Here is a 13,804-nt window from a genome sequence, read left to right as displayed (position 1 = left end):
TGGCTAGACCACTCTCGTCTCTTGGTAGCCCTTGCTTTGATTGCACTTTGTCTTCAAGATGGTACACGTGAAGTCGTATTTCATCTACTGTTACTGTTCTCCAAAGAAATGCTTCAGGCTCTCGATGGGGCTTGTTTAAAATTTCCATTAAAAGCTCTGTTCCTCTCTGTCGCTGATCTGGCCACGGCAGTTTTGAGCTTTTCCGTCAGAATTGTGTTGGCTGAGCCAGTTGAGATGTCTCTGGTGTTGACTGTTGTGTCTGCTGTTCATCTTCTGTCCTCTTTAATTAGGGCACCAACAGGGTCAGTCTTTTCCCCACAAACTGAAGTGGAAGGTCTGTCGCTGTGGGCTTCATCTTCAACTTCACTGCTGCCTTTCCTAAAACAAGTTAGTCCATTTGTAAACTTCTGATTTCTTTGAGGAATTGTCCCCATAAACATTTTATAAAGCATCAGTGATTTTCACCTTTCTTCTACCCAGGCGCCGCCATCAATATGAGCATCTAGTTCTTGTTTAGATTTTAGCAGAATTCATGTTGCTCTCACAGGAGCTGTTTTCCTTCCTCTCCCCTCCCTTTCCCTACCTCCCCTCCCTTTCCCTACCTCCCCTCCCTTTCCCTACCTCCCCTCCCATCTCTCTCTCTTTTTAAGATTTTGTTTATTTGAGAAGTAGAGTTATAGGCAGAGAGAGGAGAGGTAGAGAGAAAGGTCTTCCATCTGCTGGTTCACTCCCCAAATAGCCACAATGGCCGGAGCTGGGCCTGTCCGAAGCCAGGAGCCAGGAACTTCTTCCAGGTCTCCTATGTGGGTTTAGGGGTCCAAGAACTTGGGCCATCTTCTACTGCTTTCCCAGGCCATAGCAGAGAGCTACATCAGAAGTGGAGCAGCCGGGACTTGGACTGGCGCCCCTATGGGATGCCAGCACTGCAGGCGGCGGCTTTACCTGCTGCACCACAGCAGTGGCCCAGGAGCTGTTTTTGAGTTAAGATCTGATTTTTCTCAGTGCCTCAGACTAGATCCTGTTCAGACCTGTCATAACAAGTTAGCATGAGTTCATTTTCTTGCAAAAAGAAATTTGAAATCCATATATAGTTTTTTTATAATGTGTATTTTCCATGAATATATTGAAGACCCCTCATGTAAGTTAAGTCATTTGTAGACATGTTTCTCTAACAGTGTTAGAACATTTACAGTTATTTTCTGCCTTGAAAGTGCCATCTTGGAGCAGGTGTTTAGAAGAGCGATTAAGCCACCAACTGGGACACCTGCATCCCATTTCAGAGTGGCCGGGATCAGTCCAGGCCCCACTCTGGATTGCGGCTTTCTGCTGATGTACACCTGGGGAGGCAGTGGGTGATGTTGTAAGTAGTTGGTTCCTGCTGCCCGTGTGGAAGAATTGGATTGAGTTCACAGTTGGCTGTAGGCATTTCAGGAGTGAAACTAGCAGGTAGAGATTTTTCTGTTCTTCTGCCTCTCAAATAAAATAAATACATAACTAAAAAATTTGTATCTTTATTCTTGCTGTTTATATATCATCCTTCTTTCTGGGTTTAAAGTAACTGTTGTCCTGTCATTCGGGTGTGTTGTACTTCTCAGAAGTACGGACTTAGGGCCGGCGCCGCGGCACAATAGGCTAATCCTCCGCCTTGCGGCGCCGGCACACCGGGTTCTAGTCCCGGTCGGGGCGCCGGATTCTGTCCCGGTTGCCTCTCTTCCAGGCCAGCTCTCTGCTATGGCCAGGGAGTGCAGTGGAGGATGGCCCAAGTGCTTGGGCCCTGCACCCCATGGGAGACCAGGTGAAGCACTTGGCTCCTGCCTTCGGATCAGCGCGGTGCGCCGGCCGCAGCGCGCCAGCCGTGGAGGCCATTGGAGGGTGAACCAACGGCAAAAAGGAAGATCTTTCTGTCTGTCTCTCTCTCACTGTCCACTCTGCCTGTCAAAAAAAAAAAAAAAAAAAAAAAAAAGTACGGACTTAGAACAGAAGGCTAATGAAAGACATTGGTGTCAGAAGCGCAGATTCCCTGCCTCACTGTGCGGATGCCGTGTCTCAGCCGTGCGCGCTTCACTCTGCCGTTCCCCTTCCTTCCTTCTGTAGTGTGTGCCGTGCGGACGGATGCTTCCGTACTTAACTGTTATTTGCTGTTTTCTGGTAAGTATAACTTAAAGTATTTCTGTCGGTGTAGAAAATTCAAACATTCTCCTAGTACCTTAGAACCAGTAGAATTTAATATGAATCTTTTTAACAGACTTCTGTCGTTTGGGATGTATTTACCTGCCTGCCTTTCTTCGCTCCTGTCTTGCTGTTTCACACATTTGGAATTCTGTCCTGTTACCGCAAAGCCCCCCCCCCCCCCCTTCAGTCCATCTGGAAAACTGCTGCCGTTTTCACAACTTATTTTAAGCATTAATTGCTTGTGAAATGTTCTTGGTTTCTTTTACCCTGGGAAATGAGATGGTGGTGGTGGCACGGCTGGTAAATATGGCACTTAACCAAATGGTATTTTTGTATGTATTATTTTCTACTCGCTCTCCCCTGTGTTTTCAGAGCTTTACGAGCTTTTTCTTTTCTTGGACTTCATACAGTGTTGGAGACTTCTTGCTAAGATGATGTGTATTGACTGAATGAATAAGTGATGGCCTGGGTGTGGAGTGCATTGGCTGACCTGTGATTTGTGGTTTCAGGTTTCTGCAAGCCCTCCCTTCTCATACAGAGCTGGGCCTGTACTTTGTGAGTTATTTGATTAACTTTCAAGGAAAATACAAAGATGAACAGATAAGTCTTAACCTTAAAGAAATTTTGGTAGATAAAAGCAAGTGTCCTAAAAACAAAACAGTGCTGTGTGTGTTCAGAGAACATAAAAATGACTTCTAGTTGGAAGTAACTAGGAAGAGCTTCATGGAACAAATGTCATTTAGAAGGCCTTGTAGAGGCCCAATTTGAACAGTTTCAAATGGGTGAGAAAACAGTCGCATCCAAGGTGCAGGGCCAAAATATAAACGAAGTAAAAATGACCTTGATTGGGGTAGCAGTAGATAGTTGAATGTATCAAAACTTTTTAAAAATGTTATTACCACTTAGAAAACAAGTACCTCAAAATAGAAAGTTTTAGGGGCTGGTGCTGTGGCATAGTAGGTTAAGCCTCTGCCTGCAATGCCGGCTTCCCATATGGGTGCTGGTTCATGTCCCGGCTGCTCTGCTTCCAGTCAGCTCTCTGCTATGGCCTGGGAAAGCAGCAGCAGATGCCTCAAGTGCTTGGGCCCCTGCATGCTTTTGGGAGACCCAGAAGTTCCTGGTCCCTGGCTTCAGATTGGCCCAGCCCTGGCTGTTGTGGCCATTTGCAAAGTGAACCAGAGGATGGAAGACCTTTCTCTGTGTCTCTCCCTCTCTCTGTAACTCTGCTTCTCAAAAAAAATAAATATATCTTTAAGAAAAAAGGAGCAAGTTTTGTTAAAATACATGTAAAGATGTTATGTCTATTTTTCGTTCTGACCTGGGTTCATTAGTTTTGCTGCCATCCTTTTTACTAAGTCAAAACCCCTAAGCTCCTGTTTGTTAAATTCGGTCATTTTTGCCTGCATTCTTGTTCGCTTTACCCTTTCTATATGTCCATCTGACACTGTTATATATTTGTCTCTGTTATCGACTTATGAAATACCTCCTCTAGAGTGAGGGGCACGGGATTGAAGAGCAGTGGCAAATGTCCTCTGTGCCCTGGCTTTTGTGAATCGTCCGTGATCCTGCCTAGCCTTTTATCCTCTGTTGCTATTTCTGCCGCCTACAAGTGAGTATTCCTTAAGATTCTATTTTCAGCCCTTGCCATCTACCCAGCTCCATCTCTCCCTCCCCACACCCCCCTTGTCTTTTCTCTCTATCCTTTCTTTGTTTGGAGTACATGGTGGATGTTCAATAAATGTGGACTACATCAGTGTGGGAGAGAAGTCTCAATCCTGTCGTGGACTTGGCTGTTTCTCCTCTTGGATCTCCATCCCTAACCCTGACCTCTCCTGCACTCCACCTGTCTGGTAGATGCTTTCTGTTGCGGGTTCCACTGTGACTTCAGACCAGTTCATGCTTCAGATTTCCCTGTTGTGGCAATGTCATTCCTGTTTGGCCAGGCAGCTACAGCTAGACTTGGAACCTTAGTGTTGTATTTAATTTTCCATACTTTTTTCTTTTCTACCATGCATGGAGACAGTTTCTGGTTACTGTGGGTGCTGTCTTGGTTATGTCTCTATATCTTTACTGTCTTTATTTGTGCTGCTGCTCATTTCTGTGTGTGTGGTTTGTTTTTTTTTTTGCCTTAATCATCTGTAGGCTGTTGCAGCGGGAGTGTCCGGTTGATCTCCCCACCTTCAGATTCTGCAGCCATCAGAGCCACTTTCACCAAAGATTATTTTATAGCACAGTTTCCCTTTTGTACTGAAAGTAAAATCTGTTTTGGTTTCCTTAAAATTTTAATAAGATAAATTATCAGTGCAATAAATGCACATTAAAATGTATTTAAATAAATTATACATTTATATCCAAAGTAATAAGTAAAAATCAACTGCCTACTACCCTCCATCCTACTCCCTGGAAGTATTGGGTTTTTTTGTCTTATGGTGTGTGTGTGTAAGTAAAATGTGTGTATGTGACATATATTGGTGTATAAATATCAGTGAATAAATTATATATGTGTATGTGAACCCAAATACATATATAGCATAATTATTGATTGACATGCATAGATTCTTGATACCTGCACATAACAAGTATGGAATTTTATTCTACACATTATTCAGCAACATAATTTTTTCACTTAGTAACATGTTAGTTACTTGTTTCAGTTTGTGTGTACAAGTGTCCATCTGTTGGCAAGATGTAGTTAAATCTCAAAAAACTGACTTGGTGCTAATAGCATATTTAGGGGATCACTTTAAGGCTTAAATTATGTCAGTTGCTTTAGGATTTGAACTGTAGTCAGTCATTTTAAATACAGTACCACCTGGGAATTCTGTCTTCTGTAATTAGTTCGCCACATATTGAACTGGGTTAATTCATGAAGTCTAAGTTTGTCGACCATTGTTCACCATGGCCCTCTGTGGTTTATGAGAGGTGTCATCACTTTCCAGTCTTCATATCAAAAGGAATCTTAGAGGATTTCACAGTGATTTAATGTGCTAGTTTGCAAGTACATGTGGCCAGTGCGGCTGTCACGTAGGGGATGAAGTGGAGTGGAGATGAGATGGTAGAGTTACAGGAGTTACAGGAGGAAGGACTGGAGAACCACTTGACTGCGTGAGAAAAGGAAATATAGTGTAAGATTTTAATGCAGGAATGTTCCTTTTGGGGGCCGGCGCTGCGGCTCACTAGGCTAATCCTCCGCCTGTGGCGCTGGCATCCCGTATGGGCACTGGGTTCTAGTCCCGGCTGCCCCTCTTCCAGTCCAGCTCTCTGCTGTGGCCCAGGAGGGCAGTGGAGGATGGTCCAAGTGCTTGGGCCCTGCACCCCATGGGAGACCAGGAGAAGCACCTGGCTCCTGGCTTCGGATCTGCACAGCGCCGGCCATAGCGGCCATTTGGGGAGTGAACCAATGGAAGGAAGACCTTTCTCTCTCTCTCTCTGTCTATAACTCCACCTGTCAAATTAAAAAAAAAAATGTTCCTTTTATTTCTACCATTTTAATAGCTACATAGGATACAATCAGAATGTATGTTACGGGCCCTTAAAGTGAGGGCAGGTCAGATTTAAAATGTTAGGGGGCCCGGGCAATCTCTGTTAAAAATTGACAAAGTAGGGTCTTAGAGTTTGAATTGATGGGGAAGGTGAGGCTATGAAAGTGTTCATTAAGAGCAACTTTTAAAAATGTCATTCCGCAGGGCCAGCGCTGTGGTGTAGTGGGCTAAGCCTCTGCCTGTGGCACCAGCAACCTACCTGGGCGCTGCTTCGTGTCCTGGCTGCTCTTCTTCACATCCAGCTCTCTGTGTGTGGCCTGGGAAACCAGTAGAAGGTGCCTCAAGTGCTGGAGCCCTTCCTCTGTGTGGGAGGTCCAGAAGAAGCTCCTTGCCCTTGGCTTTGAGTCGGCTTACTCCGGCCATTGTGGCCATTTGGGAGTAAACCAGCGGATGGAAGACCTCTGTCTCTCTCTCTGTCCCTCTTTCTGTAACTCTACCTTTCAGATTAATAAATAAATCTTTTTTTTTTTTTAAGTCATTCCATGTGTGAGAAGTTTCCCGTGTTTGGTTTTGTAGAAGTGTTTTGTCCTTTGGCTCTCCACCATTTCGTTTCTCCCATGAAACACAGTCACTGACAACAGAACTGCGTGTGTTCATTTCTCCTGTACTCTCCACCAGGCTCTGTGTGTGATAGGTGTTCAGTAAATGGCTTTTATACTGAGTCACTGTGTTCTTGTCCCTCGTGAGTAATACAGAATCCGTACCTGCAGAAGGAGATAATATGTTGGAATTGACTTAGGGTGACTGTTTAACCAAGAGAACTGTCCTTAGATGTAGGAAGGCCATTTTGAGTCCTCAAAAAGAATTCTTCCTGGGGCCTGAGCTGTGGCGTAGTAGGCTAAGCATCTGCTTGCAGAGGTGGCATCCCATGTGGGCACCAGTTCGTATCCCAGCTGCTCCTCTTCTGATCCAGCTGCCTGCTAGTGGACTGGAAAAGCAGCAGAAGATGGCCCCAGTGCTAGGGCCCCTGCACCCATGTGGGAGATGGGGAAGAAGCTCCTGGCTTCAGATCGGCCCAGCTGTTGAGACCATTTGGAGAGTGGAGCAGTGGATGTAAGACCTCTCTGTCTCTCCCTTTTTGTCTGTAATTCTAGCTACCTCTCAAATAAATAAAAACTTTTAAAAAAATTAGAATTCTTTCTAAAATAAATGGCAATGACCATAGAAGGAGAAAAATTGCTCTGAGGCGTGGGGAGGTGGTAGCATCTACACTCTGGTGATGCCCTCACGGAGATCCTCAGGATGCATCCTGACAGTTGAGTCATGTGATCACGGCTCTCCAAGGTCAGGGAGGGCATGGCCCCTGACATGAATTTAGAATTAGGTAGCATTTTGGACTTTGGAATACTGCCTCAAATGAAGGCCTTCTCACCTGCAACAGTGGCAACAAGCATGTCTCTCAGGAACCATTTATTTTCCCTTTCTGTGTACTTTGCGTCCTGTTTTCTAAGAATTCCTTAGCCAGGCTCTGATTTCAGTGGACTGTGTGGACTCTGAAAGCCAACTCTTAACTGCTGTGGCTTGTCAGACTGACCTGACACCTGTCCATGTTTGTTACTGCTTTTAATATCTGTTAAAGAAGTATGCGCACATGTGTGTTGTGCATAATGGGAGGGTGGCGAGGCAGCTTCCTAAAAGGGGAAAAGCAGCTGGCTCTTCTAAAGACCATCCCACCCCCCCTTCTGCAGGCAGCCAGAGTTAATCCCTCCAAGTTTGACTGGAACAGCTGAGAGCCTGGCCCTGCGTGTCTGAAGGCCTCCAGTGGACTCAGGTTGCCTCCCAGCTGGGGCCACCTTCCTCTCTTCTCCTGGTTGTCCTGCCAGCTGTCCTAGCCGCTGTTAAAGCACAGGGAGGGAGGTGTTACATGATACAAAAACATACAGTGTCGTGAAAGGGATCCCTTTACTGCATGCATAGAGTGACTTTTTTCTCCCATTCCTTTCGACGGCAGAAGGGTTTTATATAGTTAATCCTAACACCTGTCTCTGCCGGAGACAGTGAGAAGGGTCTGTGTGTGTGTCTGCGCGTGCGTACTCCCGCCCAAGAAGGAATGGAGAAATAATACTGGTTCCATCTGCCTTTCTATGTCCTGGATTGGGAGTGTTCCCTCTGACGCACGGAAAGCCTGGGACATATATATTATTTTGGCTCCTGGATACCGTGTGCTTCCTGCCGTGTTTGTGTGCCACTTTAAGGAGCCCGTGTTCCCTTCCCTGGCTGTCATTCTCTGCTTCTTGAGTCTCTGGTGTAGTTGTCAGTTTAAAATCAACAGTAATCTCGAGTATAGTTTTCAGTCTGTAACTAGTGACTCTGTCAGAGCTGTTGGCATCCCCTGACCATCTCCTCTGTGTGGTGTTGAATCCTTTTGGTGTGGAGGCCTGGTCTGAACCCAGCTCCGACTTCATCCGCTGAGCCAGCATACCTCTCTGCGTAGACTGGTCGTCAGCCAAGGAGCTCTGGGGCTACCTTGTTCCTGTGGACAGGACAGCTAGAATCAACCAAAGCAAAAACTTTGCTGTTTCTGTACTGTCCTTATCTGAAGACTTTGCTCCTCTTGGCTATGTATGGTGTATACTGTATGGATTACCAGTATCCTCTTGTCCAGGTAAGCTAAGGGTTGTGACTTCTTTTCTAGATATGGTCTGATTGATGGGAAGACTTGGTGGTGGAATGAAATGCGTTTAGGCTGTCTTCTGACCTGTGCATATTATTTGGTGCTTGAATTTACCAAGTTTTTTTTTTTTTTTTTTTTCTTATTTGCCATAGCAGGAGTTTGAATTTTATACTATTGGTGACTGGACAGAGTGGTTGGTTTTCAACTCCAAAAGTTCGGAAGCTGCAAAGATGGGCAGTATGAATCTAACAGAACAAAACATGGCTTATGGTGGACTTTAGGCTCCATTTTGGGCAGATGTGAGGCATGGATGGTGGCTTCCCAATGTTGCTGTCTCTTCCAGAAAGGTGATAACTAGTAGAGGGCGTTCCCTCCATGCTTAGACTATTTTTAGTCTAACATTTTAAAATATTTTGTTATGGGATTAGTGGCATTTTAATTTTTCGCTTGTTGAAACCTGGAATCTGATTAGGCTGTTATGAAGCATATTCCTGAATATCTGTTTTCCTTGCATGTAATGGCAGTCTACTAAGTAAAGGTGAAGTTCAGAGTTCTGGATTCTGGTCCCAGCTGTACTGCTAACCGCCTCTGGGTTCATACTCAGATAGCTTCGTTTTTCTTGACTGCACTTTCCTTGTACATGAAACGAAGGAGTTAGAACAGATGATTTCTCATGTGTCATGATTCTTTGAAGTAATAATTGTACTGAACAGGAAAATAAAAAGTTAATACAATTGATTTTGAATTATAAATACTACTTGATCTCTAAGTTTGCTTTAGTTCATTTGTATTTTCATGGCTGTTAGTTGTTTTATACTTCCTTTGTTTCTTTCAAATGGCCATTTCTCCAATAAATAGCACCTGAGTTATTGGTTGGACTGGAATGCATAAGGTTAAAATAAATGCTGACTTGTACATTTAAATAGGAATTTGGTGCCTAAAATAAATGAAGCGCGTTTGAATTAGGTCTTTTGGACAGTTTTTTTTGTTTTGTTTTTTCTCTCTCCAAGTCTCAAGCTACAATTATTGGAATTATGTGGGAGGGGTATAGGCTATGTTCCTTTTTAACTATATTTGAATACAGGGGTCTCTGTATGTTTTACATAAACTTTACAGCAGTTTCCGTTATTTTTTGTTATTCAAATTAAGAGTGTTTATATATTATAATTACCATAATACTGAGTAGATATTTTTGGGGTTTCATTTATCTGCCAATTATTTCTCCACTGACATAAAACAATAGATTGGCCTGTGTGACAGCATAAAGCTGAACTTTCATTAGACTAGATTAGAAGCAAATCTTCTTACAAGTAAATATTGACGTGCTTCTGACAGGAAACATCTGTGAACAGTAAATTTCTGAAACCCAAATAGCAGAGCATAGGACTTATAATAATGGTTTTAAAAAAGAAATTATCTGAGGAAAAAGTAGAAAAAGTAAAAATATCTCCCCAAAGAATTAAGGCAGTGAAGATATATGACAAATAATTAAAGCATGGAAATGAATTTTCAAGACAGAAAATTGATACCCCCACCAAAAAAATTGGGGGGATGGATTAAAAAGAGTTCCTGTTCAGAATGACATAATTTAATAAAGTCTTTTACAGTGAAATCTTACTAATTCGTGGTAAGGCGAATTTGCTGAGGCTGGTATTGTAGTGTGGCAGTAGAGCCACCACCTGCAATGCTGGCATCTCATATGGGCACCGGTTTAAATCTTGGCTGTTTCACTTCTGATCCAGCTCCCTGCTGATGTGCCTGGGAAAGCAGTGGAAGACGGCTCACGTGTTTGGATACCTGCACCCATGTGGGAAACCCAGATGAAGCTCAGGACTCCTGGCTTCAGCCTGGCCAGCTCTGGTCATTGCAGCCATTTGTGAACCAGTGGATGGAATATCTATTTGTGTTTCTCCCTCTCTCTCTGTAACTCTGCCTTTCAAATAAATCAATCAATCTGGGTGGGGGAAGCTGAATTTGCCACTCCAAATCTTTTTGGTCATTAAGATTTAGTAGTGATAAATGGCAGTATTTGAAACGATACCTTCTGACTTTGTTCCATTTAGTAGGTTTCCTCTGTGTAAGATTAAAGTAGCTTGGAAATACAGGTAAGAGGACGTTAAAATTTAAAAGCATTCTCCATTCTTCCACATCAATAAATTAGTGGGGTTGAAAACATTTTAAGTTGAAGTATCCAAAGCTATTTTAGAATCTTTTTTTAAAAAATTAACCTTATTACATTTATTTATTTATTTTTATTTGAAAGGCACAGAGAGAGATTGATCTTCCATCTACTGGTCAAGTGCCTACCATATCCAAGGCTTGGGCCAGGCAGAAGCCAGGAGTCCAGACACATCCAAGTCTCTCCTGGAAGGCAAGGACCCACGTTCTTGAGCCATCACCTGCTTCCTCCCATGGTATGCATTAGCAGGAAGCTGAATCAGAAGCAGAACCAGGACTTGAATCTAAGCACTCTGATATCGGATGTGGGTGTCCTAAGCAGGTGGTTTTTGTTTTGTTTTTTTTTTTTTTTTTTTTGACAGACAGAGTGGACAGTGAGAGAGAGAGAGAAAGGTCTTCCTTAGCCGTTGGTTCACCCTCCAATGGCCGCCACAGCCGGCGCGCTGCGGCTGGCGCACCACGCTGATCCAAAGCCAGGAGCCAGGTACTTATCCTGGTCTCCCACGCGGGTGCAGGGCCCAAGCACTTGGGCCATCCTCCACTGCACTCCTGGGCCACAGCAGAGAGCTGGCCTAGAAGAGGGGCAACTGGGACAGAATCCAGTGCCCCAACTGGGACTAGAACCCGGTGTGCCGGCGCCGCAAGGTGGAGGATTAGCCTAGTGAGCCACGGCGCCGACCCCTAAGCAGTTTTTTAACCATTGCACCAAACACTAACCCCTGCTTTATAAACTTTTTCTGCTAACAGTTTTCTTTCAGTGCGTTTTTAAGTGAGTAATAGCTGGTTATTTGCTACAAAAACTCTTATCTCAACTGTGGTTCTAAACATTTTTTTTTAGCTTCTGTTATATTATTATACTTGGTTAAATCAAAGCTCCTCATTGCATAATATTTGTAGCTATGAACCAGTGTATTATGCAATTGAAAATTATTGAGGGCATGATTGAATATAGTGTTTTTAATAGTTTTTTTTCATTAAAGACTTTCTACTGATTTTTAACGAGGCATTTCTAGAATTGCTAGTGTTAAGATAAACAAAGTGAGATCCCTTCAATAGAAGGCGACAGTAAAGTATGAGAGTGTCAGGTGCTTGACCTTTCGTTGCTCTTATTGTTAGTAAAAGCATACCTGTCCTAAAAGTAGTTGAAATTGATTATTTTATTATTACTTTTGCAAAATGTAATCTGTGCCAAATCAGTTTAGAATACAGGCAGACAGGGGTTTACTAGATGTGACTTCAGAGACAGTGACTGCCCAGCAAAGTCTGTCTGAGAAAGCGTTTCTGAAGTTAGTCTCGTGGACACTCTTTTGTATTAAACATTTACCACCTCTGACTGGAGGGTTAAAATGTAACTGTTGTTGCAATTTAGAAGTATTATCTGTTATCAGTTACTCCTTAGGCACTTTCACTGAACTGTACTGCAGGTTATGAATGGAACAGTTGGAGGAAGAGGAAGCAGAGTCTCAAATTATTGGAAGTGTAGCTAAACATCATGATTTGAGGGTTTAGGGTGGCCAAGGACACCTTAAGGATATCAGACATCTGGAACACTGAGAGGCAGCAAGTTGCTTGTCTAAAAGATACTTTGAAGGACCAGTGTTAGTGTAGTGTGTACAGCTGCCACCTGTGACGCCGGCATCCCATGTGAGCACCAATTCAAGTCCAGGCTGCTCCACTTCCCATCCAACTCCCTGCTAATGAGCCCAAGTGCTTGGGACACCCGGAAGAAGCTCCTGGCTCCTGGCTTTGGACTGGCCCAACTCTGGTCATTGAGACCATTTGGGGAGTAAACCAGAGGGTGGAAGACATTTCTCTCTCTCTCTCTCTCTCTCTCTCTCTCTCTCTCTCTGTCTCTTCCTCTCTCTCTGAAACCCTGCCTTTTAAATAAATAAATCTTTAAGGAACTTTGGATATTGGGGTGTTCAGGTTTGTGAAATGCTGGAGAGTAAATTAGCCCACACACCATCCAAATCTTTGTGGGAAGATGATCTTGGTATGTGTGTGTGTCTGTGTGTGTGTCTGTGTGTGTGTGTGTGATATTTAATTCTTCATTCGGAGTTTACTTTACTACATACTGAATGCTTTTGAGTACCTACCATGTGCCAGATACCTACCAGGCCCAGGGGTGTGGTGGTGAATAAGACAGCAGTCTGCAGTAACTTAATAATAGAGTCATAGCCTGTTCTCATACTGGAGTATAACACACATCAGCTTTCACAGGTTGATCATGTGTTATTTTCTTGATAGTGGTAAATGAGATAGCAAAGTTTAATGGAGAGAAATACACCTGCTAGACTAAGCAGGCATCTCAGGAAAGTGTTCAGACCAGAAATTTGACAAATCCGTTCCCATCCCATCCCTTTTAATATTTGTTTGAGAACCCTTTCCTCAGTCTCTCACAGATGACTGGGAATGCCTGATGCCTGTAGTTTCTTTCTCTCTCTCTTTCTCTCTTTCTCTCTTTCTCTCTTTCTTTCTCTTTCTCTTTCTCTCTCTCTCTCTCTCTCTCTCTGTCTCTGGGAATGCCTGATGCCTGTAGTTTCTTTCTCTCTCTCTCTCTCTCTCTTTCTCTCTTTCTCTCTTTCTTTCTGTCTCTCTGTCTCTCTCTCTGTCTCTCTGTCTTTCTGTCTTTCTTGACAGGCAGAGTGGACAGTGAGAGAGAGAGAAAGAGAAAGGTCTTCCTTTTGCCATTGGTTCACCCTCCAATGGCCGCCACGGCTGGCGCACTGCGGCCAGTGCACCGTGCAGATCCGAAGCCAGGAGCCAGGTGCTTCTCCTGGTTTCCCATGGGGTGCAGGGCCCAAGCACTTGGGCCATCCTCCACTGCACTCCCGGGCCACAGCAGAGAGCTGGCCTGGAAGAGGGGCAACTGGGACAGAATCCTGTGCCCCGACCAGGACTAGAACCCGGTGTGCTGGCGCCGCAGGCGGAGGATTAGCCTAGTGAGCCGCGGCGCTGGCTGCCTGTAGTTTCAATTGCATGTCTGATTCTAGTTGTCTGGGGTTTGGCATAGCTCAAAGGTAGACTGGTAAGAGTCAATTGCCAGAAGCCAGATATTTATTAATGAAGTAACACTTTCTAATTTCTCTGGTCTCACCAGTGTCCTAGGGTATGTTATTTGTGGTCTTGTTCTAAAGGTTTAATTTCAAGATGATAAATAAATTCGAGGGTTTGGCTTTTATAAGCATATAAGGTCTAAAGCAATTGGGTTCAAATTCTACTCTTTTTTTTTTTTTTTTTTTTCCTATTCTAGAATGTGTTCCATGTAACTGGGTCCTGCCTAAACTAGAGAAAAGAA

The 13,804-nt window shown here is 43.9% G+C and overlaps 1 protein-coding gene across 34 annotated transcripts in view; it reads left to right on the top strand.

Moving 5' to 3' along the window:
- The window catches only part of RBFOX2 (RNA binding fox-1 homolog 2), a 319,017-nt gene that overhangs the window by 192,537 nt on the left and 112,676 nt on the right, over positions 1-13,804 (top strand). For 2 of the 34 annotated variants that reach the window (XM_070052873.1, XM_070052867.1), the window contains exon 1: positions 7,599-8,319. The exons of 30 other annotated variants lie outside the window; for them this stretch is intronic. In XM_070052873.1, coding sequence (XP_069908974.1) covers positions 8,275-8,319 — 45 coding nt within the window. In that variant the 5' untranslated portion in view covers positions 7,599-8,274. Of the gene's footprint in view, positions 1-7,580; positions 8,320-13,804 lie in introns of those variants that run through there. 2 more of the 34 variants (XM_070052872.1, XM_070052866.1) reach the window with 2 other exon arrangements.

Source organism: Oryctolagus cuniculus, chromosome 11 (assembly GCF_964237555.1).
Source record: "Oryctolagus cuniculus chromosome 11, mOryCun1.1, whole genome shotgun sequence".
Classification (NCBI taxonomy): domain Eukaryota; kingdom Metazoa; phylum Chordata; class Mammalia; order Lagomorpha; family Leporidae; genus Oryctolagus; species Oryctolagus cuniculus.
This window is presented reverse-complemented; position numbering and strand designations above follow the sequence as displayed.